This window comes from Synchiropus splendidus, chromosome 16 (genome assembly GCF_027744825.2).
Source record: "Synchiropus splendidus isolate RoL2022-P1 chromosome 16, RoL_Sspl_1.0, whole genome shotgun sequence".
In the NCBI taxonomy this organism is placed as follows: Eukaryota; Metazoa; Chordata; class Actinopteri; order Syngnathiformes; family Callionymidae; genus Synchiropus; species Synchiropus splendidus.
Window position 1 is genome coordinate 18,522,419 of NC_071349.1, and position 25,887 is coordinate 18,548,305.

Sequence of the window (25,887 nt, forward strand, 5' to 3'; positions counted from 1 at the left end):
CGGTCCGGGGCGGACCTTTTATTTTCTCCGACGTCCTGTAAAGTTCCGTTTCCAGCAATTTCCTCGGTCGGCGAGTTTGCGCGTGAGCACCGCTACTGTCGCAGGCAGCACGCAGAGGCTTCTAGAACAAGGGTGGCCGGCCCGGCGTCATCATCAGTCCGAGTACTCACCCCGTTTGGGTCGTTCAGTCCTTATACCGCAGCTAACATGGCGAAATGGGGAGAAGGAGACCCGCGCTGGATCGTGGAGGAAAGAGCCGACGCTACTAATGTCAACAACTGGCACTGGTGAGACCCTCAGAAAAGGACACATTCGGCTAACTAGCCGGCTAATGCTAGCATCACGTTAGTATCCATATATCCACCGGAAGATTCATCCTTATTCTTGTACACTACTCACTCTAAACTTAAAAGAGTATGTAGGTCGGTTGTGTTGAGAAAATAAAAATTAAACATTTTAAGCACAACAATGGACGAGAGCGGTCGATTTAAAGTTAGCTCCGTTGGTTAGCTCCACATGCCTGTTTTGATGTTATCTCAATCAAAACATTCGCACTGCGTTATAACAGTCGTGATTTCATGACTTACTACGTTGCATGACCGTTTTTTGTAATAATAATGGCTATTTGAGTGAGGAAGTCCTGGGGAAAGCATGTGGGCTGGTGGTAGCATCACCACAACGTGTTACACTTACAGTACACATGAATTACCGGGTGTTCAGTTCGATCTTGATTATTCTACCCTCACTAAACGATGTACTGCCCAGTGTAGCACGTGGGATAGAATTAATGTTAATGTTAGAGATTGTTATCGACGTGAATGAAGTTCACTGTGGTGTGTGGTAGTCGACCTCGCTAAAGCCTGTATACTGTACAGGCAGTACTGTAATAGTATCGCCCGGTGTGAATTATGATTGAAAGATTTACTGATCCGTCTGTTTACAGGACCAAAGTTGTGTCGAAAAGTAGTTGCTGGATCATAAACTTGCATCACTGCTAATTCAAATTTCACTTTAAGGTATTTGATTATTGTTAAGTGTCCCAAACAAAACATAAACATCTTGACTATCATTCACAAGTCGTCTAACAAAGACCTGTGAATAGAACAGGGACAGAGACGATCTCGTTCCCAGGCCCAATGAACTGCTTGGTGTGTATCTGTTTAAGGTATTTATATGAATAGAAGTGGTTAGAATTTCTGTTTAATTGGGTTAAGTCAGTTAATTCATGTTTCTAAATATCATCGATTCTTTAAAGTGGCACCTTATAGGAGGTGCACTGCATGTAAGGGTGGACTGGAGCTAAAAATACACTTCCAGCAGAGGAATCCTCTGTTGCTGCTTCAGTCACTCTGGAATATTTATATCAGCTGCACGTCCTGTGGTGCCTGTGTTGGAGTCTGATGAATGTTTATGATGAGGAGTGGCCATTTGTTCACTTTATATCACGTTTATCTTGACCTTTCAGGACTGAACGAGATGCAACAAACTGGTCGACAGAAAAGTTAACATCTCTGTTAATGGGGTTAAAAGTGGAAAATGAAGAAGGGGCCTGCGAGATTACCGAGGTCGGCAAGGTGAAAGGAGAGGCCTCCATCAATAACAGAAAAGGGAAACTTATATTCTTCTACGAGTGGCTCCTCGAAGCAACTTGGACCGGTAGGTGTCACTTCAAAGATTCACTTGAACCAGATAAATGTGTCGACCACCTCCAATTTTAATTTAAAATTTTAAATCTGCCAGGGAAATCGAAAGCTGGATTAAAGTATAAAGGAACTATCGAAGTCCCAAACCTGTCCGATGAAAACGACATGGAGGATCTTGATGTAAGTGTCCTCTCTGAAATCTTGGTCCTGGTCCGGTGGCATGAATTTAATGGTCTAATCTCCGTGCAGATTTCCGTTTCTCTGGGCAAAGATGAACCAGAGACGCCGCTGCTGAAACTCATGAAAACAAAAGGTGCGGAGAAGATCCGTGAAGCTCTTGGAAGCTATGTTGGATACTTGAAAACAGGTGAACCCTAAAATCCACTTCCTGTTTCCAACCAAACCTCGTCTGCCCTTTTAAACATTTCTCTTCTGCATCCTTGCAGAGTTTACACAGGGTATGATTCTGCCGACGGCCAACGGAGTGCCCCCCCCACAGGCCACGTCCCAGTCGAAAGCCAAGCTAAACAAAACTCAGGTGAATACCAACGTGAATAGGCTGTAATCCAGTGTAATGCCATATAACCTCTTACCCTTGTGGTGATGTGTGGGGCAGATTTCGTCTTCAGGTGGCACGGCTGCCCCTGTCAACACTGGCGTCAAGATCCCCACCTGTAAATTCAGCATGAGGGAAAAATTCCTCACGTCTCCCGCCGATCTGTACAGAGTGTTTCTCAACCAGGAAGTGAGTGTCGACCGTTACCTCAGTGCAGTTCTGGGTCGGTGGTGACTCATTGGATGGTGCTTCCAGATGGTGCAGGCGTTCACACATGCTGCAGCAACAGTGGAGGGGGAGAAAGGCGGCAAGTTTCGGCTGCTGGATGGAAACGTCTTTGGTGAATTTACAGAGCTGGTAAGTGTTGCTGGTTGTTTATCGATGAGTTTGGTCGCTCACCGACGTTTGCTCGTCCATCAGGTGCGTGATGAGAAAATAGTCATGAAGTGGCGGTATAACAACTGGCCAAGTGGTAAGTACACCTTTATTACACCCACCACACTGCCTTGATTTGCTGGCAGTACTTCCTGTCAGATCAGTATTGTTCATGAGACAACTCATTAACGATGACTTCAACTGAAGATGCAAATTTCACATTCATATCCACGAAAATATTGGATACTAGGGATGCGACGACCAATTGGTCTGCGATCATGATTGGCCGATAACGCGTGATATGTGAATGACAATCACGTGCTCCTCCCTACTCGCTGCTCACTTGGCAGCAGCATGAGTTTTTTCACTCTGTCATGGAAAGCACACGCACGTGAAAATGTGTTACTAGGCTTCAATGCCACAAATTAAAGACGGTTTTTAAAGCACCAGCACTTGACAGAGTTTTCGGGGGTCATGAAAGTGAGACTGGTTCCTCAGGAGAAGGCTGCGCGACATTCGGAAAGTTGAAAAAATTGACAAGGAAAAAAAACTATCCTGATCAGAGCAGGATTTACATAAAAATATAACTGCAGATAAACAAATATAAATTAAAAACAATGAAACAATATACAAAATACAAAACAAGGCAACTATGTTTTTACCTGCAAAATAATATTTATTTCCAAGGCAGTAAATAAACTATAGCTTTACATGTCATGGCTGCCGTACTGTCGTAGTGCACTTTTTGGAGTATTTTCTTTTGATAACCTTAAATTCAGCACCAAAACCGGGCGGTCAATCTTTATCCCACAGTGTTTTTCTTTGGTTGAAAGAACGATGATTTCACTGATGCGACTACGTTCCAGAGCATTACTCGGCCATCACCATGAACTTTGTGGACCGGGGCAGCGACACGGAGCTGAAGGTGGAGTTCCGCGGCGTCCCCGAGAACGAAGAGGAGAGGACGAAAGAAGGCTGGAAGCGATACTACTTTGAAGCTATTAAACAGACTTTTGGCTACGGAGCGAGCCTCTTCTGAAGCTGCTCGCCTGTTTTGGTTTCTCTTTTTTAACTGTCTTGATCTTTCGGGCACATGCATCCCCACCGCACGATATCATTTAGGAGATCCAGTGGAAGATTCAAATGTTTTTGAGTGAATGGTTTTAAATTTTTTTTAGTTTTTTTTTTTTCCCTTCAATAATTTGGACCCAGCCTGGACGGACTGATCCTTGTCGGACTGAAAGTGAGAGTCGTCCTTCCGTTAAGTGACAGAATTAACCGTTAATAAAATCAATGTTTCTGTTGTTACGGAAGAGATGTCGACAATTTAAAGTCTTCTTTTGCTGTACGTGTCACCTGCTGGACGTTGTCCGCAGAAATTCACTGGTTTATCTCATTTCAAATGATTAATTTATGTGCGTTCACCATCCGAGCGCCCGCCTCCGCTGCAGCTGTCACCAGGTGAGCAGCAGACGGATAACACACGCTGAACTCAATTGCAAATCTATTTATTCCTCATTTCATTCTGTAAACAAGAGACTAGTTTCTTGGAATAAAGCAGTCCATGTATGTGCTCCATCTCGTTTTAATTTGCTCTTTAATCTTGGCATTAAAGGTTTGCTGTTTTAAAAAACGTTAATTTAATTTAAAAACGCTCAAAACAGAAACCACAAAGTACCAGGATGGAAAGAAAACCACTTCCAATTTGAGGGGGGAAATGTACTGGGCATCCAGTTAAACAATACGTCCAATCAACAAGTACCTTTAAAACAAAAACAATTGTTCAATCTTCTTTATATAATATTCATCTAAATTAGTAAATTATTTTTTCCATTGTCAAAAAGAAAATCCCAAATTAAATCTCAATGCTTTGAACAGAACGTATTTACGACTTATGTACATTTCAACACTTCGCTCCAACAGAAATAATGAAATTAAATGACTTCAAAGACGCAGACGCTTGCAGTCACACCTGACAAATCAAAGGCAGATGAAGAGCTCCGCCTCCTACGAGAGAAAAAAATGCATATTTTTAAATGGAAACATTTATATCAAATAGGCAGTTTAATGATGTAATTAACAGCATGGCCGCTTGATGGTGCTGTTGTTATTAAATGGGAACGAAGGAGTGACTTTACACTGGAGCTGGAGTCCTGATCCAGAGAGTCCATTCTTTGCCTCGTGCCGACGTCCGAAGACTTTTTCACTGAAATTTCGTGCAGCTTTGACCTTGACAGAAGGGAAGTTGAGTTTCGGGTTAAAGTGAACCTTGTCTTGAGCTGAGAAAAAACCCAACACACCTTACATAGCCATGTCCGATTTTAGATTAGAGATGGGTTCTTTTTTTTTTCTTTTGTTCAACCACATCACTTTCAGATTATGAATCCAGTTTGACCTTTTATTTTCTCCCAGCCTCCTCCCCTCTTGAGTGTTACCTGTAAAGGGGCCACAAACTTTGGCTCCGGTTGTCCTTCTGAGCTTTCAGCACAGCTTGCTCCGCCAAGTCTTTGAGAAAGTGGAAGAGGGACTCGGACTCGATGCACTGCATCCTGTGAGGGGTGAGGCGAGGTCTAGAGTTTAGAGCAGCACCAATCACAGCTATTTGAAGTCTAAATATATCATTCGTTTTCTTTTTTTATTTGATTAGATCATTTTAATAAGTATAACAGTATTTGTAGCCTCAAAATCAATGAATAAAAGACATTGACAAAGTACTTATAACAATATTTATTAACGTATTTAATAATAGAAAAAAAGAGCATATCAACCATATAATGTCATGGTGTGATTACAGTTTTTCTGTTTCTCATATCCCAAATTTTAAAGTTACATTTTCCTTCTTTCTTTAGGCCTGACGGCCCCAAACACTAAGCAGTTAATACTGTGGCCCCTGAGGAAATGTAGCTGCCCCTGTTATGATAAACAATGATGACAAGCTTTATCAGGGTGAGTTAAAAACCAGATCAATAATCCACCGTGGCAAGATGGACTCACATGTGAGAGACGGACATGGTCCCGCTGGACTTGGACTCGGTGATGAGGCAGGTTTTCAACAACAGTGACTTGATAAACATCTCCAACACTCGAGCTGAGGTGCGGCGTTCAGGACACAGAGTTGCCTCGTATTAGCCGGTTCACTTCAGAACACTGATCATGGCTTCAAAATATGAAAACATAGAAGCTGCAGTCCAAACTCGAGCATGAAACAATGAGGAGAACGAATTGTTTTGGCAGCTCAGGAAGGATACAGATGACAACAGGGACAGCTTTGGCGATCCTCCCCACCTCTGGGTCCTTCTGCATGATCTTCTTTATGCGACTCTTTAAAAAATAAAAATAAACAGACAAGTCATCTTTTAAAGTGACATCTTCAATTTCCTCACGCAATTATTTAACTCACACGGAGCCAGACAGACAGACAATTCTGATATATATATATATATATATATATATATATATATATATATATATATATATATATATATATATATATGAACGAGCCTGGCTCGTTGTCCAAGCTGCTTTTTCCGCCCCATTTTGGCAGTAATTCGTGACGCTGTCACAACAAAGTTTCGACCTCAGTTAGCAGCTAAACCGGTAAATCACAGCGAAGTAACTCTGTTCAACAGTCGCGCTACTCACCGGGGGGAAGCAAACGTTATATTTCTTTTTCTTTCCGGGCATTTTAGTGGGCTTAGTTCGCGCTGGTCGCTCACATTTCTCATGTTTTCGCCGCAAACAGCCGCCGCGTCCATTTGTTTACCTCAGGTAGGAAGTAACCCCGGAAATGTGATGCCGGACAATCACAGCTGAGGTCAACGCAGGTGGCCGCGGCGGTGACGTCACGGCCCCGAGATACGTCACTTATTAGCGACATTTAGGCACGAAAACGTTTTTGTTTTTGTTTTTTTTTTAACTCTGAATAGTAATGAATCTACGATGATAATGAAGGGTTGGTCTGTGATGTAAATATGAGGTTGTTTTTAGCCTGAAATGTGAACGCATGTTCAGACTGTTATTTTGCTATAAAGTTCCTTTTCTGCTTTGTAATTTGTGCAACAGAAGGTGGGACAATCGGACACCAACATGTTGCTTTACTTGTTATCTGTCATCTGCGCATTTGCTGCTGGGCAAGTTCAACTACTTTTCTTATATTTTGAATGTTGCGTATTTAAAGGAAACACGGTGCTGTTTTTGTCTCTTTCAGACGTGACAGTGAAGAGGAAACAGGGAGTGGATGAGGTAACTATTTAGGTCACTTAGTTTGAATTTATTTCTGGATATGACTGTTTATTATTCTTGTGAGTGATTTCATCTCGCTTGTAATAGTATGTTTCTGTGGCGTCAGTTTCATCCTCCCAGGTGGAAGCTTTTATGATTCGTGTACTAAGGAATAAGTTCGTTTTTCTATTGATATTTATTGGATTTTTTTCAGTCGAATATGTGAAAGGTGCAGACGTGAAGTAACCGTGAGTTTTGGATGAGTATTTTAATAATACCTTATTGGATTTATGATGGTGGTGATAATAAACGTATGGATATTTGCTCATGCAGCTAAAAAAGGTTTGATTTCCATAAGTTTACATTAATATTTTTAGTATTCAGTGGTATTTCATTTTAAACAATGATAGAAGTTTCCTTGAAATAAAAAATAAAAGGCAAGAACAACGACACGAATCCGGTCAGTTCAACATCCAAACACTAGGGGTCAGTAAGGGAGCGTAAAAGTCTCAGCAGCAGCGGGCTGTAAAGAAGAAAACACACCGGGCTTAATCATTGTCAACAATCTTAATAACAGCAAATTAATGCTCAGATATTCAGAAAACGCCACATAAAAGATGAGTGAGTGATAGGTGCGGGAGTTTGGGGAGGGCTCTTGACTGCCCCTGGTGGGCACCATGAGCATAACGTTCAAAATAAAAGTAGTATTAAACACACAGGTATATGGAGCCTGCAAGCTCGGTACATCACCATTATTATTGTGTATCATAGTTTCACTTCAGTAGATAGACTGCAGCACAACATTTTACTTTTTTTGTCCCGTTGAATTTATTCTATCTTTTTAATTTTTAAAATGTAATTAATGGTTTTCTCATTCATTATTTGTCTGTCTGTGTAATGCCATTTTTTAAAAATACTTCACTGACCTCATTTTATTAATTCTTTTTGTCATTACTTTTTACTACACATGATCATTGTATGATATATAATAACTATGATACTATATTATATAATAATCACTGTATAATGTGGTGGAGTGGGGGGAGTAAGGGAGATGTTTGTATTATTATTAATTTTGTTTGTTTACATCAGGAATCGATTTGAGTTTCTTCACGGCGGATTGTTTCCGCTTCACTGTCAAAGGACTGGCGAAAGGCCTATGGAGCAATATAGTCGTCTGTTTCATTAGATTTTACAATTGTATTATCGCTGTAGATTCCTTAGAGGCACTTTCACACTTATTTTCCTAAATGAAAAAAATGTTGAGATATATGGGATTAACAACTGCTCTTGTAAATCATTGGTGCTTCATTAATATTTACGGCACAGAAATTGTCGACTGAAATGTGTAGATGCCCAAGTAGCACAATATTTGTCCTATTTTCTTGCATTTCATTTTACTCCCTCAGTTTCAACCTGCAGGTTAGAGGGTATGTTTTCAGATCCAATAACACTTCTCTGCCCACCAATGGTACGATTATGGGATGTTGTCATGACATGAACCATATCTTGACCTGAAGCTTTTCCTCTTGTGTTTCCCGGGGCCTCAGTGATGAAGCCTTTCCAGCTAATGTCACTGACTTTACATTGCCTCCTGCATAGATTGATTTAGGGTTGTTTAAGACTGATTTCTGCCTTTGTACTGCTGTTTGATGAAGTTTATTTCTGTCCATAACCTTTAATAGCTTGTTTATGTGAGCAGCAGCCGGGATGAGCACCAGCCTCTAACTCTGGGACCATTGGTTCTGGTCTTTCCAGTTTGGACATTAGATTCTTCAGTCATAAGGTGAATGACTAACAATACTGCGGCGTCCTCCTGAGGATAGACAAGAACACAACAATCCTCTGCCCATGATGGTGGTCCATGAGAAGCAGCATTTGTCATTAGGTTTGTCAAGCAAAAGATAAAAAAGATGCCCAAATAGGATGAGTCAAGTAAAATTGAATTAGTGTAGCAAATAACGACTATTTTCATAGTCGACTAGTCACGATTTATCTTTATGGTGAGTGGACATGTATGCCATGCATGACGTGTACAGGCTGACAAGCACAAACTTGTGTGGTTACACTGTTGTAAATAGTCACTCGAAAACTTCGTTAAAAAGTCGAATAGCGTTAAATTACAACCATATCGACAGTCAACTAGTCACGACAAGGTGGGCGGGTTGACAAACTCGAGCGACTCGTCTGATTGTTGTGTTGTTAAAAGTAAACACTTTCATGAAACGCTCTTTTGAAACGTCATATTTTATCGCTCAAAATGTGATTTGAATATTCCCGGTCGATAGTCGGCGATGTCGTCGCGGCCCAAAACAGATGCTGAAGCAAATAATAAGAAAATATTGCCTTGAATGTGCAACTGCGGCGCCGGTGCTGCCTTGGTGGTGACAAACATCGGGCGTGGAAAGCAACAACTTTCCTAAAATGGTCAGAATTCAACCCCGACATTGTCGTACACGTCCTGAGGTTGTAGTAGCGCGCAGCCACCTGCGGGGGCAGCAGAGTCAGTGTTTACAGGCAGAGCTCGTTGCTGCAGCGTGGAGTAGAAGTCAGCAGCAGCAGCAGTAGCAGCAGGCGAACTTCAGCACCGCACTAGTTTGAAAAGTTCCAAAAAACACTCGCAGGTGAGGAGCCAGGACAGCCGCTGTCTTCTAAACGTTTTTGAACGGCGCTCTGTTGAAATGAGGCGGTCGACGGGCGAGGCAAACGAGCCGAATTTCGCTTGCTGACGCCTGCACGGTCGCCAGCTAGCTAGTTAGCCGAGCTAGCTACTCCGGCCCTGAAGTTGTTCTCCTGAAGTTGTGGATGTGGGGACCCCCCGAGCGTCTCACAACTTTTCTCCAGGTCAAGGAAGCCGGGACCAGACTTTCACACTGGATTTAACCGCGTGTACTGCCAGGGAACCAGCAGGATGTCCGCCGAGGTCGAGAGCAGTCAGTTGGACTCGGGTTTGACAGCAGCCCCGGACGCGGAGCCAGACAAGTTCGTGGAGGCTCCGCTGCAAAGTTCAGCCGTGGAGCAAGAAGGTGAAGCGCAGATGGACGCGGAGAAGGTCCTCGCCGAGGCCCCCGCGGACGAGCTCGAAAACTGCCAGGAAAACGACAAAGAGAACGAGCAAAGCGGCGGCACCTCCGAGCCAGTGGAGACCGTCAAGAGGAAAGTTGTGGAGGCTCCACTGCCGAAAGTCAACGCCTGGACCAAGAGAACCACAGGCAGAGTGTCGGTCCCCAACATTACATCGCAGGAGAAAGGTGAGTAAGTCGGTGAAAAAACACTTGAGAATGTCACAATATGGCAGCTCGCTGAGCGACAGGAGCACGTTGTCTCTGCAGTTGACAGCTTGGTGGCTAGAAAACACGCCGGAATTGCGCGTTTATTCGTGTGACATGCTTCGTTTAGGGATTATTTATAGATGAATGAAGTTGTTAAATGTGAACGTCAGCACTGAAGTGGAGCCTATCTGCCCCTTCCCCCTCCGGACTCGGGTGGCACCACGTGTTGAACGCTGACAAGTGCTACTGCTGTAGCATGTTAGCATCTGCCTGGGTTTGACACCAAACTACAGCCAACACGCGGCCAGAATTCTGCCAGAATCGCAGGGATCGTGTGCTTCTGAGGGAGGTCTGCTCATGAAGGCCACGGGCGAGTGTGCGAGATGCTGTTGGCGTTAAAAAACACATGTTGTGCGCGTCCAATGGCCTGGCCGCACTCAGGTCCTCCCACCAGGCGACTCCGCTCCGCTGTCACCAGTGATCCAGCGAGTCTGTCAGAAAAGTGGTTTGGCAGGTGTGAAAGTTGTGAAGCTGCTGAAATGATGCGTGTTCTCTCGGAACCAGTGGGGCCTATTTATTAACGCCTGTCAAAGTTAGTTTAAGGTGAATACATGTTTTCTGTCAACCAATGTTTATTTCACCTCATCAGAGTTGCATTTGAGGTGTCTATTGCAAAGCTGTTCTTAATGTAACTCACCTACACCACAGCAAATGCCTCATTCTTTCGCTCCATTACTGAAAGGTACAGGAAGTAGAAAGCACATACTTCCTACAGGAGGTCAGTAATGTGATAGCATTTATTCTCTCAGCTCCTCAAATTGTCTGGAGGCGGAGTTACAGGGCATTTCCACTGACGGGTTCTGACCAAAAAATGGCCGATCCCCTCTGTTGATGTTTGGGGTGTAATATGCTTTATATACTGTAGAAAGAAATGTACATTCGCTCATGACAGGCTGCTTTTCCAGCGATTCAGTAAGTCAGTTTGCAAAGCTATTTACTATAACATTTATATTGAACAGACAAACAGTGAAGCATATTCACATTAAAGTGTAAGTAAACAATTAGTAAACACGTTATTGACATTATTAAATGCAGCAAAGTGTTTGATAAACACTGTGGGAAAAATGGTGTGAACATAATCGCAACATTAAATACAATATAGGATATGCAGTAGATAAGTAATGTGATTAAAAAAATAAATATTTTATCCTCACATACACTGCTGATGTCGTCACCGGAGAGAAACACGCCAAGAGCAAACTTCTAAAAGTTTTATTGACATTTTTGCGCATATATTACACCTCAAATATCAACGGTGAGTTGCAGCAGAGGCGTTTTTTTTTTTTTCGGAATTTATCTGTTTGTTGGCAGAAATCTCTGGGAAAATTGGAGTTGCCTACCTACTTCTAAATTTCAAGGAGTCTTTGTTGTCATTCCAAATTGGTAAGAATTGAGCAAAGATATGATGTTATTAAAGCGTGGTGGTGACGGCTAGATGACAGCATGAAAAGCAATTCAAATGTAGCTAGAAAAGCACTCGGAGAGCGCAAACCTCCACCAACCGGCTTCAGTTCACCCCAACACAATCTCCCAAAGACAAAGTAGTGGCTCCAATCTGGCACAAATGCCGAAAACACTCTTTATCACCCAGTGTAATTATAATTATAGTAATTATAATAGTACCAAGTTTGGCTGTTGTTCTTTGGTTTTATTGATAATATCTGCACCCCCCCCAAAAAAGAAAAACTCCATGTGATTAAAGGCTTTGCATATTATCTAAACCAGCTAGTCCATGACCAAAGCGCAGTAGTACTACTAGGATGAGTGATATTATTATCACACAAATGAGCTTTGTTCTGTCTGCGTTCCATTATTTCATGAGGCCGTTGGCAGCTTGACAGCTCAGTGTGACACACCTTACTGAAAACTTCACAAATTCCTGGATATTTGCTGGAGTTGCGCTGCACCTGAGAATGTTTGATTTGTGTTGGCGATTTGTTTACATTTCCCCTCGCAACAGGCTGATAGGACAGGGTTTTCGTGAAGTGGGACGCTCAGGCCTTGAGTGCAACAGTAACCGTTTCAAATGCTCCAGTGAAAGTGTGTCGAAGAGCGCAGGGCACCAAGAGGAGCTATATTTGAATTGCGCAGCTCTGGCAGGAGCACCGGCATCGTTTTACAGTTAATGTACAACCAGCAGGGCGGGTGTGAGTCTACAGGCTTCTTGCAGGAGCCCGGTCACTGTTATCAAAGCTGCCATCCCCAGCAGAGCGATAGGGACTGTCGTGCTACAGCGTGCCACTCCCAGCTGCCTGCAAAGACAAATCCACATACCGCCGCTGGTTTTACACAAAACACCCAACATTCATTAAGACACACAACCCCCCCGAGGCCGAGGAAGAAATTCCAAATGCTCTCAAACACACCGTCACTGGAGTCCGGCTGCTCACTTGGCTGTTGAGCAACCCGCCTAGTTTCACAGCGGTTTCTATCAGGGGCCTCAAAACTCTTCATTTTGCTGGATAGAATGATTACACTTATTCACTCTGCTCTTCCAGATCAACAGAATGCTTTGAAGGTTGTCCGTGCCACAAAGCCCAGAACCAGAAAATCCAGCAAGGTAATTAACCCTTTATTCACTGCTCTACACTAGTTTCTCAGTTAAAACAAGGGAAAGAGATTCTTGGACTGGGAAATTTTGTTTAGTGGGGTCTTGTATTTTGGGGGGAAAAACACTTCATGTTTCTTCATCTTCACGTTTGTTACTGAGTGCAGGATGGGAAAATTGACATCTGTCACCATCCAAACACTCAGTGGTTCCATTTGCTCTCTGGTTCTAATGTTTACTCTCCAGACAAGTTTTTCCACCAAATGAGATCAAAGATCAACCTTTAAGGGAACTATTTTAGAATTTTAATGAACACACAACTTCAAACACATATTAAAGAAATTTATGTTGAAGAAATGAGACGTGTAATTTGACAAAAAGTGATAAAGTGGATCTTATGGTATGTAATTCACGTTTTCTTGTGATAGCTGCGTACCAACTAGTTTCAATATTTTAAAAGGAAAATGCTGCTAAAGATGGATAAAATTGTTTCCCCACTTATGCTTTCAGTGTAATGTTGGGTGAGACAGCAGACTTGCAATCAGGATCTTTCATCTTCACTTACTGTATAGTCAAGCATCTTTGTTTTTGACTGTAATGACTGCACAGTTTTGAACTGTCTAACCTTCATCACCCACCACGAGTGTGTTGGACGTGTTTGTTTGAAGCGGATCACTGACCTCCCACTGTTGATCCACAGTTTATTCATTGTACAAAATAGTCTCTGAATCCTCCTGTTTTTGTTTGTTGTCTTTCTCTTCTGTGCAGTCAAGTGACTTCAGTGACATCACCAACTGGCCCACACCTGGTGAACTTGCTAAGGAGGTAGTGTGTTTGCTGATCGTGGGGGGAAAATAACAGCACAGACACTGAGCTGAAGCTTGAGTTACATCGTCCATGTCAAGGAGTCATGTTTTAGTAACTCATTTCTCCACAAGAGGGCAGTTTTCTAAATGTGCCTTTCTGTTTGTTTTTTTTCTCCAAATTGTTTAATTTCTTTAGGTATATTTGTTTCTCTTTCAAGTGAAAAGGTCACTAAGCGTGTATGTGTAAACAACTGTGTTTATGAGTTTTTGTCATACAAATACAAGAAAAATCGATTTTGAGTCGTTTTCTCAAATGAATGTCAGCAGGTTTCTTTTCTTGTTCCAGATATACTTAAAAACACAGACTTGTAAATAGCTAGGCCACTGGTAAACTTAGCAGTGCCCCCCTTTTTTGTGCTTGAGGAGAATTATGGATTTTGAAATTCATAACTGTCTTGAACATCCTTTGAATTTCCTGCTTTTTGAGGTGCAAGTTTGTAAAAGCGCCAGGTTTTCTTCTTTGCTACAGCAATATTTGAAAACATTGTTTTCCCTAGTTTATAAATAGTTTACTTTCTCTTCCTCTTCACACAGAACCTTGTTGTATGTGCCTACTGGTCTAGTAATGTTGCACTGTCCATATTCCAGCAACAACAAAATGTTTTGAACAACAATGGGAAGAAGCCTCCTCCTCCACGCCGAGACAAGGAGAAGAGGAGAGAGCGACCTGACAGGAAGTCCGAGAGCAGTCACGATGGCGGAGAAAGTAAAGAGAACCAGGAGACTCCCATCGAGCCTGTGGAGGAGGTGACTAAGGATAAAGAGAAGGTGGGACAGGACGCTAAAAACGCCAGCCTGAAGAAGAGAGGAGGTGAGGGTGAGGAGGGTTTTTTTTCTCTTCTAAAATCCAGCATGTTCGCAATCACCTGACCTCTGTGCATATTTATTCACTGTCCAACCAAATTATTTCATTTGAATTTGGCCCAATTCGCTGAGAAGAACGTGAAAGGACAGGAACAATTCCTGCACAGATGAGTGTTTGATTGACTTTTGATCTGATTTGCTGCAGATTGGTGCATGTGCTGTTTGCTTTTTTTAATCAGTTTGGATGCACTGAAATAGTTGGCACTAATCCCAGCTGTTTGAAAATCAATTTGTTGGACCCTTCTGCAACAATATCCTCAATATTTTTTGAGTTTCTTTTGAAGCCATTACTGTGGCAGCCAGTGAAAAAACAGATTCACGAAACACGTAAATTGTAAACGTAAAAAAAGTATGTCTAAATAAAAAGTAGTATATTAAATGTGAATTTATTAGCAAAGTAGATTAGAATAGATAAAACGAAAATTCATTTGCTAAAATACGTCATAAAAAGAGCCCATTTAGTTTGTGTCACCAATTTAATAGTACAAAATAAGCTTTTCAAAAGTTTCGTATAAAAGATTTTTGCTTTTTAATTGTCGCCCTACAATCTTAAGTATTTTTGCTGTTTCCATAGCAAGTCATTCATCCTGAACTACCTGCGCAGCACATGCATCCAAATTCCAAAGCCCTCTGACGTTTCCAGCACCAAACTTGCTACTCTGTGACAAAAAGACTCGCCAGCGTTTTCAGGGTCAAGTCTCTTCAAGCTGTTGTTTCCGGTGTGCGATTATTGCTAGGTAACAAACGTAAGTGGCTTTCGCTGCCCCTGGAGGAAGGGACCCAAGAGGAAGGCACCAAGACTCACGGCTGGGTCCCGGCGTGCTCTGACACTGAACCCAAAAGCGAATCTCCCGACCTGACGTCGCCCAATCGCACGCTGCATAGTAGCAGGGCGCATGATGGCAGGAGTAAGTGGCCTGTAGCTCGCTGTTGTTGTCCTTCTGCTACTTTGGCTTTGCGGTTGTGTCTGTCTTGACTTCTTGTGTTTGATTGTTGTCCGGTACTAAGCGCGTTTTGCTAATGCACTTGTGAGTTATCAACCCTTTACACAAATGTGGATCCCTGAGAATCAGCTTTCACTGCTTGCTACATAGCTGACCAACTAATGTTTACGTTTGTAATGGTTTGGAACAAGTTAAAATCTTTGCTTGCTTTTTTCACAGGTTGGAGGAGGGAACCGAGAGATTTTGGGGACGATTCTTCCACTGTCAGAAGCGACGGCGGCAGCATACGTGGTGGAATCCGAGGCAGAGGGAAGGGTCGTGGCCGCGGGAGAGGTCGTGGACGAGGCAAGTGTAATTGTGCTTTTACAGTATGAATGCGTTTCCTTGGAAACCGTGGAAATAATACAGAGTCTCCCATGGTTTCCTTCAGGTCGCTTTGAGTTCACAAGTTACAGGGACTCCCAGTCCGATGGCTCCGGGGGCCAATCCTCAGAGTTTGGCAACAACATGGTTTATTACTACGACGACGGCAACAAAGTACAGATGTACACAGTGGATGAAAAGCTACTTAAAGAGTATATCAAACGCCAAATGTGAGTGACTTCAACATTTTCATTTTGTCTACAAACCAAGTTGTTTGTTTTAGAGTTGTGTTGTACTATCAGTCATTCTGATGCAACATTCCATTGAAACATAAACAGCTAATATTTACCTCCATAGAAACATCTCTGTGCTATGGAGGTGTATTCAATATATTGTAGATTAAAAATACAATAAAAATAACGTCACAATGTTACATAACTTGGAGGTAAGTGTGTTGTCTAAAATGAAAATTGAACAATGAAAAGCTACCATACTATTGAGCTCCAGGGTGTCCCCGGTAAAGATATATATTTTTTTATCAGTATGAATCAATTGGCTTGATGTCCCGACTGTTTAAGGTCTCCTGCAGGGGGCAGCACTTGCTTTGTGACTCCTTGGCTTGGCCTCCTTGGACAAGTGTGTTGCACATGCTCAGATGGTCCACTAAATATACTCCTGAGTCTTGAATGAGATGAGTTATTCTAGCCAGTCATGAGTGGCTAATGTATAAAAGTGTGTTTCATGGTGGGGGCATGACAGTGGAGGAGGGGGGCGCCAGTGTCATCTTCCCTCTCGTCTCCTTCAGCTGTATTCAGGCTGCTCAGTCAGCCAGAGTTTCCCTGCACGAGCTCGGCGATGATGGGCCCCACAGCCTGCAGGCTGAGTGTGTGCAGGCTTTTGTTCGCGAGCGTGTGCGCCCCCGACAGAAACGCAGAGTCTTTTTGGCCTGAAGATTCAGTCATACAGACAATGCGCTTTTTTTTTTTACAGCAGAAAATGCTCCCTTTTTTAACCAGTCTTTGTTTTGGATTCGGCATTTTCACTTCTCTTTTGACTGACTACTTTACGGATGATCAAAGTGGGTCCAAAAATCAAGCACGAGTTCCATTTGACATTTTATCCACCGACGGCCATCGATTCTTGTTTGATTTTTATTACCATCGCTCATCAAACCCAACTCATCTCCTCAGCTTTCTATTTAAATTGTGAGACACTATTTGATATGCAAAGTGACCACACTGACCCTGGAGCAAAGATGGATTTAAATAACTGATACCAAATTAGAATATGCATTTTACCACAGTGCTTTTCACTAACTTTTCATTGTAAGAATTCAATGATGACCCTCGACTTCGGACACTGCACCAGATCCAAGCGAATCCCATGTATGTCTTGCAGTGAGTACTACTTCAGCCTGCACAACCTTGAAAGAGACTTCTTCCTGAGAAGAAAGATGGACGCGCAGGGCTTCCTTCCCATCTCTCTCATCGCCAGCTTCCACCGAGTCCAGGCTCTAACCACTGACGTCAACCTCATAATGGAGGTACACGCAGCAAATCTAAATCCATTTATGTCCCACTTTTCCCTAGTTTGGGAATTTTATTTGTGAGTGTGACGTAAAGTACGGTACTGATTCACAAGAGTCATGAAGGCTGTGTTTCCCTCTTCTCCTCTGAAGGCCCTGAAGAGTAGTGAAGAACTGGAACTTGTCGACGAGCGGATCCGATGTAAGGTTGACCCGGAGCGTTGGCCGATCCCTGCCCCGGCCGTCGTGGGTTCCCCTCGGACCGATTTCTCTCAGCTGATCAACTGTCCAGAGTTTGTTCCGCGTCAGACACTCAACTCTACAAACACTGGTGACTGATGTGATAAGTTTATCCAAGTATTGATTTTGAATGAGGAGTCAATTGTAGTTTGATTTTGCTGCTCAAGACGTGGATAACTAGATGCCTGAACATTTGGTTCTGTCTGTCTGCAAATCATGGGGGTCGTAAAGAGTGTGTATATTTAGAAACAGTGTAGTTATCTTTTTTTTTATTTTTATTTTTTATCAACCCCGATCTTGGAATAGTTTCTTCTCCATCACACACAAAAAAGGCTGGTAAGTCGGGATTTGAATCAGTGATTCTGACCTGGTCCAAAATCTCAATCGCTGAGTCATTTTCAATGGTTGCTGGACCTTTTTCCTGTCCAAATAATAGTGTGGTTTTATTTATTTTATTTATTTATAGAAGTAAAATTAACTGTTAAATGGTGTTTTATGTGAAATTCCATGTATTTTTCGTTACTAAATATTTAATTAAATGACACATTTTCATTATTTGCTTATTGTCTGTTTTTTAGATTTTTTTTTCAAATCCTAATACAAGTTGTCTTTTTTTTGTTCGGCCTGTGACAAAGATGTATTCAGTAAAACAACTTCTTCAACGGTGTCTTCTGTAGTGGACTGCTCTCATGCACGTCAGTGTCTATTGCACGGCCTGGCGTTTTGGCCCAGATAGGAGCTGACAGCGTTGTTTTCTTCTCCAGCTTCATCGCCTGTGAAAGAGCCTACATCTGAGTCCACCCTACCTCAGACCTCGACCGGCTCCGACCCGACCGACAAGGATGCGCTTCCCCCCTCTGGCACCCACAACGTCCCCCCGGACTCCTGGATACAGGTGGAGAAGCGCCATCGACAGCCCTTGAGCAAGGGAAAGGTACTGAGTGAGGCTGACTGTGGAGTTGGAACATTTGTTTTCCACTGACAACCTTCCCTTCTCCCCGTCTCTTCACGTATCTTCTGCTGTCTGCTCCTTTTCATCCTCCATCTCCCACATCAGTATGTTGATGCAGATGTGAGCCTCACCCCCTCCCCTCCTCCAGTGCTCCAAATTGATCTTCCCTCTTCAGTTGAGTACTTACCCCTCCACCCCCCCATCAAAAAGATCTTTCTGTGAACTCTTGATTCATCTTTCGCTTCTTCTATCCCCTCTGGTCAAACTATCTGGATCATGTACTTTGAATCTCATGTATTATTTTATGTTGAAGATGAACAATATTCGGATGAAAATGTATGTCACTGTTATGGCCATCAGCAGGTCCCATGCTATACTACTATTAGGGACACATTGGAAGCTTCTGTGAACATGCAACTGCTCTGCTGCAGGAACGTAGCGTCTCTCCCCTCCAACTGGCCCCTTTACCAGGGGAGCCCGACCAGGAGGAGCTTGACTTCATGTTCGATGAGGAAATGGAGCAGTTGGCCCCGCGCAAAAACAAGTTCACCGATTGGTCGGACGAGGACGACTCGGACTACGAACTGGACGATCAGGACGTCAACAAGATTCTCATCGTCACCCAGACGCCGCCGTACATGCGCAAGCATCCCGGAGGCGACCGCACCGGCAACCACGAGTCCCGAGCCAAAATCACAGCCGACTTGGCCAAAGCCATCAACGACGGCCTGTACTACTACGAGCAGGACCTGTGGAAGGGAGTGGAGCAGCTGGAGTGCACCAAGGTTGGTTGGCTGTTACACATCTGTTGGCCGCACTGTCATGGAATAACTGGAGTTAACAGTCAATAGTCAGGTCTGTTTCATGGATTCCAACTCGGCGACTACTTTAACATGCACACTTCAACTACTCAATAACGCTTTAGCGTGGTACGCATACACCTGTCATTACGGTAATCTCCAGCAATTCTCCTTAGTGGTCGGTACAGTTCCTCAGCGGCAGTTTTTGAATGTTTTATGTTAATGTATTTTCAGACAGTTATTACACCATCAAAAATGTTACTGCTACATACTGAACAGCAAAAAAACCTCAAAGTACTCACCGTTTTGTACTCACCATTCATACAATAGAAATGAGTGCAGACAGTTGTATGCAGTATCCAGTGAACGAGTCAAGTAATATTATGTCAATTTTTTTTTTTTTAAACCAAATTGCTGACCGTTGTCCTGGTCTGAGGCCGTCAGCTGAAGCTACTAGGCAAGTTGAGGCAGGGTTTATGGTGACATGGAGATGATTGTTGTCCATCCTGTTAGTACAAGTTTTCTTACAGGTATTTTGTTATGTTTTACTGCGGGTTAAGCATGACTTGTAAACAATACAGTTTCAACCAAGATTTTTGCTTTCAAAGGTGCATGCACTGATATCAACTGAATAAAGGTAGAGAGTTTTCTCAAGATAGTTGTGGAATAAAGACAAACAAAACGATTTATTTATGAATATCTGGGCGATCGGATCGTGTGCACAGGGGTCAGACGTTAGGGGCTAGCTTAGCTCGCACGTGGAGACCGTGTGACAGAGCTGAGAAGCCGATTCCACGTCCAGTAGATGAGACCAATATAGAGGTCTATTTACCCCCCACGACTGAAGCGCGCATGTGTGTCACAACCCTGGTCCTGAGTGGCCGGACCTGATTTTCTGAGCGACTGACCTGAGAAGGAGTGGAGGAACAAGACAATTATGTAATCCCACTGTGTTGAGCAGTTTTACTGCTGCACATACGCCACTCATCCTGAATGAAAGGCACATACAGCCTTTTGCAGCGTCAGCGTGCTCAGAGGGCAAAGGTTGCGAGTAACGTCTGCACATGTGGGAACGATCACGCCTGAGCACACACGAGCCGAGGTCACCTGGTTAGTGATAGGCCTGGCGCTGGCAGGCCAGGTTTAAAGTACAGTGCACATCTGCTGTTCATCACACGCCTGGATGGTGGCGACCAGAGCTTGACTGCCACGTGGTGGTTTTTATTTGGTTAGTCCCCAATGTGTGGAGGGATGCCACCGAGGTTTGAATTCGAAAAAAATAAACACATTCCGAAAAATGTTTTGATACATTATTAAGGTTTGAATACGAAGAAGAACTTTTCAATGCAGCGTGAAAATTAATAGTAAGTAATTTGAAAGGTTTTTTTTTTTGTTTCAAATTATATTTATGAATTAAAAGGTTTTGCAGATTCTAAACTTTTTTTTTTTACAAGTTCAAGACTGATGGCACAGAAATGTCTTTGCTCTGTGGGCAGAGCCGAATCAAGACTGCAAAAGGTTGATCTTTGATCTCAATCAGAACTGCGGTTTGAGGTGTGATGTTCACAGGCAACACGGATATTGTGATGCAGTAAAAACACCTGAACATGTGGATGAGTCACATGGATCTGGGAGAACAAGTGCAGATACAACACACTGCTTCAATCTACATGCTACTTGCCATCACACACCATATAAAAGAAGTCAATAATGCCACGCTGTGATCACATTTCAAATGTCCAATTTCCTCCAACGACATTGACTGCAACGTCACTGGTGGACCGGAGTCCATGACTGCAGACTAGTGAGAGACTGGTGACTTTCTAGTCAATATGCCCCTCTGTATTCTTTCAGCAGGAGGCAGAGAACTTCAAGAAGCTGAACATGATCAGCAAAGATGAATTTGAAACTCTGACCCCGAAGGTTCCTGTGGACCCCACTCAGGAGCTGCCCCTCATGCCTGGTGAGTCACCGCAGCCATGTTCATGCAGAAGCATGTCCTCATTGTGAGTAGTTCAGTTCTGCTCTTCATTGGAAGATTGGTGTTCGACTCGTGCATCATGGTTGGTTTGGGCGTGTTGCCCATCTTCCACTGCTGAAGGTGCCAGATGGCAGCGCCAGCATCTTAAACTGTGTCACTAGGGAGTGCTAGTGGAGGTCTGATCCAGCGAGAGACCCACCCCACCATTTACTGAACTGAATTGAAACAGTGACACGCACATGGTCGTAATGCTTTGGCTCTCTGTGCTGCATAGTCCTTCAAGCTTCCCGGATCACTTTGATCCACTTGTTTCTGCAGTGGCCAATGAAGCAGAAATGGCGCGCTCGCTGCCGAAAACAGTGCCCGAGTCTTCCAGCGATCATCAGCCCAGGACTCCCAAAACACCTCGGACCCCTGGACGCCAGGACCCCACCAAAACCCCGCGATTCTACCCCGTAATGAAGGAGAGCGTCACCGTGGATGGACAGGTGAGTCCTCCGGAGTTACAGACCGTTTTGTGTTACCTCGCTAAAGTGACCAGCTGCTGGTCTTCTGCTTCAGACGCCGAGGAAAAAGAAGACACGCCACAGCTCCAACCCCCCACAGGAGGCTCACATTGGCTGGGTGATGGACTCCCGCGAGCATCGGCCGCGCTCTGCATCCATCAGGTCAGACCCCCGGCTGCACTCAAGCCACATTAGAGCTGGGCCTCTCCCGCTGACATGGAAGCGTGTGTCCCATATTGCTCTGCAGCAGCTCAAATGCCTCGCCGTCAGAGGGAGCCCCGCTGTCGGGGAGCTACGGCTGCACGCCCCAGTCCCTGCCCAAGTTCTGGCACCCGTCACATGATCTGCTGAGGGACAACGGCTTCACTCAGCAAGGCTACCACAAGTACCGACGGAGGTGCCTCAATGGTAACGTGCCACGTCCGGATCGGCCTCTGAAGCATTGAAGTCTTGAAGCTAATGTTTGGGTGTCCCTCAGAGAGGAAACGGTTGGGCATCGGCCAGTCTCAGGAGATGAACACCCTCTTCAGGTTCTGGTCCTTCTTCCTGAGGGACAACTTCAACAGGAAAATGTACGAGGACTTCAAGCAGTGCGCGGTGGAGGACGCCAAAGAAAACTACAGGTGAGGGGTCGTCTGACCTTGACCTAGGTAGTTCCTGAACTGCGTGTTCTCAGAGTGCAGCGCCCTCTCAGGCTATCGGCAGGTGTTACAGATGGTTGTGTCTCAGAAACATAACAGTCCTGCAGCAACAAGCTTAAAATGACCACTGATGACCGACAGGCATCACGAAGCTCAAATGAAAAAACTGTTCTGAAACTCAAAATGCAGTTTTGCTCTCGGAGCAGGAGGTTAGCTGCGTGTGTGGGTCTTTCCACAGCAGCATCATTGTTCCTGGCTTAAGGAAGGAGGCAGGTGTTGTCACAGTCCTGCCAGGTTGCATTCTTGGCCGACTGTTGGAGCGTCTCACCCTCAGCGCTCTCACCTGGGAGTGTGTGGGTTCAGGAACGCTGACAAGATGCTGCCCCAGCTTCTGAGGCCCTTCACCAGACTCCCTCTGAGGTGATGGGTCTTTGGCTTCTGAGCCTGTTCAACCTCTCCGCTGTGGTTTTCCTGCCAGGTACGGACTGGAATGTCTCTTCAGATACTACAGCTACGGTTTGGAGAAGAGATTCAGGTTGGATCTGTTCAAGGACTTTCAAGAGGAGACGCTGAAAGACTTTGAGAAAGGTAAGTGAAAAAGAGCATCTGCTCACCTGCTGGAACCATGTGCTCTGACCTTAGTTCTGAGTTGAAGTGGAAGTTAACTTACCGTACACCATACCCTGCCAAACACAATCTCCACGGAGACAATTCTGCATCGCACCATAAATCTGATAAACACGCGGCTCACCACACAAGACAAAGGACTAACAGTTTGGATCATGATCTGGAGAATAGAATCTGACTCCATGATCACTTCTTCACCTGATTTATAATGTTTCTTCAGTAGCATCTAGGAAACGTGTCCAGAGTGCTCCATAGTTCAAGTCAACTGTTCAGAGACATGAGACACAGCAGACAGACGGCTCCATTTAACCCCTAAATAAAGCTGGCAGAGCAGCCTGTCAGACACCAGCGGCTTCTACCAGAAACATTGAGTTTCTCATCTCTGCACTGAGTTAACTGTTCTATTGAGACGTCAACAAACCATGATGCTGGAGACAAACTCCACTCCTGAGTTCCATCATCAAACAGTGTCAAGAGAGACTGTAGTGTCCAACACATGGAGGAGAAGGAACATGGATTTATCCTGATCATTATTGTTATCTCTGAAATGACCACATTTATCCTGATAACTTTTTTGGTCCCATCTCTACTGTGCACCATCTCAGTCAGCAAGCAGCATGTAACACAGCTAAAAAAAGCAAGTTAATTTTTCGACTCAAAGCTGATGACTCACTGGAGCAGAACAGCTGTCGGCCATTTTATTTCCAGCCGAGTTATTTTTGTGTTTAGTAAAACCTTCCTCAAACCGGAGCTCGTCCGTCAGCGTGGTTTTCTTTTTAAAGGCCTGGGTGTATCACGTCAGAGGTGGTTTCAGTGAGGTGGAGTGTTCAGACGCTCAACTGTCTCTGGGACGGTGCCAGCAGGCAGAACCTCCTGATGAAGCCGACCCAGCTGAAACCGGCTCCTGTCGTGGTAGCACCACAGGGACAGTCAGGTCACATGGTGTGGCTCAGGAACTGAGATGATCCAAGCTCCACATGAAACGTTTGGGTCACAGATGAGTGAAGATTAGCCACGAGCACATGATGCTTGATATCACAAACAGCTGCACGACTTAATACAAAGGTTGAAGGACACAAAACTTTTTTTGATCCATTTCTGAAGGAAAAAAAGTGTTTTTTTTTTTTGCTGTAAATTTGTGGAAGGGTTTTTTTTTTTATTCTTCTTGTGTGCATGGGTTTTATGTCATTGGAATTTTATGCTATTGTTAATGTATTATATAATATTTCAATTCTTTGTATATGAAAGTGTCGTGATGTTGCGTTCAGGGTCGATGTGTGCTCTGCTTTCAGGGCAGCTCTATGGGCTGGAGAAGTTCTGGGCTTTCCTCAAGTATTCCAGGATTAAAAACCAACCAATCGACCCCCAGCTCCAGGAGCATCTCTCCCAGTTCAAAAACCTGGAGGATTTTCGGGTCGTGGTGAGTCTCCGGGCCCAGTTCACGTTTCCAAAGTGCTGCCGTTGATGGCCCTGGCTTCTGTGTCCGCAGCCCCCGAGCGGAGAGGAAGGAGGCAGGAGGAGGCGCCACTCGTCCTCGGCTGGGGACGAGGCCCGGCGTCGGCGCCATCCTTCCAACACTACCTCAAAGCCCATGCAGGCTGCCGCCAAGTCTTCGGCTAAACCCGCTGCATCTGGCTCCAACGCCGCTGCCGCCGCTCCTCCTCTCACCGCCCCTAAAACAGCAGCCGTCCTGGGGAAGAAGGCCGAGCCGGCGACGGTGAAAAAAAGCGCAGCACCAAATAAATGAAGTGCCTCAAGAGGTTTTTTTTTTTTAGAAAGTGCCGTGGAGCAGGGCGCGGCTTTTACTCTCGACAAAGGGTGTGAAGAGGAATTTAGATTTTTGTTCTCAGAGCATTTCATTTGAACGTAAAGCGAAGGCAGCGCGCTTGAGTCTGAGCAGCCTGTTGGTTTACAGAAACGAAAAAAAAAAACTACAAAAAAATGCATTCCTGTTGCATTTTAACTTTTTACTCTGTGAGATGCCAAACTCCTCGAGAGGTTTCCCGACCTCCTCAGCTTGAGAGCAGAGCTGCTCCACCATGAGTGCCACGAGTCTGGTGCCTTACTCTGACCCCCACCCCTCCCTCAGGGAGAGTCAGTGCCACAACGGTGAGAAGTGTTTACTCACCAATCACTTTGGTTCCATCAGTTAATTCATGGTGACAATCATTCGGACCTGAGCTTGACAGTGATCCAGGCCAATCTTTACCAGTGCAACTTCAATGAACTGAGCACCGCGTCCCCCCCCGCGACACCAAGAGACCGTATAATTTATTGTTTTGCTCTCATTTGTATGTGACTTCGACTTGATTGACCGAATAGTCTTAGGAGATCCCGGCAGTTTGGAACGGCTTTTGCTCATGGAATATAATTTCTGGTAGTATGTTGGGTTTCGGCTTAGTATCTGTTTATTCTAGCTTGACATTTACCTTCTGTTCTGTTTGAGGCTGGTGCTTTAGAGCACTTTAATCCTTTCCTTTTCTTTTCCAAATGGACTTTAAAAGGTTTTAGCGTTGACTTTAAAGAAAAAAAAATGTAAATACTATAAAAAATCATTTGCTATTTGATTATTCTTTTGATTTTAAGAAGTGATTTATTTTATCAATAGTTTGGTTTGAGTGTGTTTTAGGATGATACCATGCATGTTAATGTCGGAGTCTTGAAATGTAAAATGCAAAAAATATAAAGTAACACTTGATTGTAGGAGCCTGTGTCTGTGTGATCTTTTCCCAGAGGTGGAGCAGCAACTAGGGCGTCTCGCTGTTTACTATCTGGCAGGCGCGGCGCGCAGCCTGACCGGCAGGTTTCTGCTTCCAAAAACAAAGAACTGCGGCTGCTGACTAAGACATAAAGCCCAGAGTCTGCGCCGACTTTGATGTTTGAAACGCAGTATTTTTGTCGTG

General features: G+C 44.1%; 3 protein-coding genes across 8 annotated transcripts; 2 read left to right on the forward strand and 1 right to left on the reverse strand.

Moving 5' to 3' along the window:
* Positions 1 to 74: 74 nt before the first annotated feature.
* LOC128747775 (activator of 90 kDa heat shock protein ATPase homolog 1-like) lies at positions 75 to 4,165 on the forward strand. The gene is made up of 9 exons (XM_053845927.1): positions 75 to 287; positions 1,466 to 1,656; positions 1,741 to 1,823; positions 1,893 to 2,010; positions 2,090 to 2,181; positions 2,260 to 2,388; positions 2,455 to 2,556; positions 2,620 to 2,671; positions 3,441 to 4,165. The coding sequence occupies exons 1-9, from the start codon at positions 208 to 210 to the stop codon at positions 3,611 to 3,613; spliced, it is 1,020 nt and encodes a 339-aa protein (XP_053701902.1). The 5' UTR covers positions 75 to 207; the 3' UTR covers positions 3,614 to 4,165.
* On the reverse strand, positions 2,703 to 10,863 carry LOC128747779 (dr1-associated corepressor). Of its 3 annotated transcripts, none has more exons than XM_053845934.1 (6): positions 6,291 to 6,354; positions 5,823 to 5,895; positions 5,569 to 5,662; positions 5,010 to 5,123; positions 4,713 to 4,803; positions 2,703 to 4,581 (listed from the first exon to the last, which is right to left on the reverse strand). In XM_053845934.1, the coding sequence occupies exons 1-6, from the start codon at positions 6,327 to 6,329 to the stop codon at positions 4,555 to 4,557; spliced, it is 438 nt and encodes a 145-aa protein (XP_053701909.1). In that variant the 5' UTR covers positions 6,330 to 6,354; the 3' UTR covers positions 2,703 to 4,554. The 3 variants fall into 3 exon arrangements, with proteins under 3 accessions (XP_053701909.1, XP_053701912.1, XP_053701908.1); XM_053845937.1 differs by lacking the exon at positions 6,291 to 6,354 and adding an exon at positions 10,765 to 10,863 and having other exon boundaries at positions 2,704 to 4,581; XM_053845933.1 differs by having other exon boundaries at positions 2,707 to 4,581; positions 6,217 to 6,378.
* Positions 7,856 to 25,683, forward strand: larp1b (La ribonucleoprotein 1B). Of its 4 annotated transcripts, none has more exons than XM_053845923.1 (19): positions 7,856 to 10,046; positions 12,626 to 12,687; positions 13,444 to 13,500; positions 14,130 to 14,358; positions 15,143 to 15,313; positions 15,569 to 15,694; positions 15,780 to 15,942; positions 17,111 to 17,255; positions 17,391 to 17,568; positions 18,242 to 18,411; positions 18,861 to 19,214; positions 21,084 to 21,192; positions 21,529 to 21,698; positions 21,772 to 21,878; positions 21,964 to 22,124; positions 22,195 to 22,339; positions 22,836 to 22,945; positions 24,277 to 24,404; positions 24,474 to 25,683. In XM_053845923.1, the coding sequence occupies exons 1-19, from the start codon at positions 9,707 to 9,709 to the stop codon at positions 24,729 to 24,731; spliced, it is 3,183 nt and encodes a 1,060-aa protein (XP_053701898.1). In that variant the 5' UTR covers positions 7,856 to 9,706; the 3' UTR covers positions 24,732 to 25,683. The 4 variants fall into 4 exon arrangements, with proteins under 4 accessions (XP_053701898.1, XP_053701899.1, XP_053701900.1 ...); XM_053845924.1 differs by having other exon boundaries at positions 14,130 to 14,352; XM_053845925.1 differs by lacking the exon at positions 15,143 to 15,313 and having other exon boundaries at positions 7,857 to 10,046.
* Positions 25,684 to 25,887: the final 204 nt, after the last annotated feature.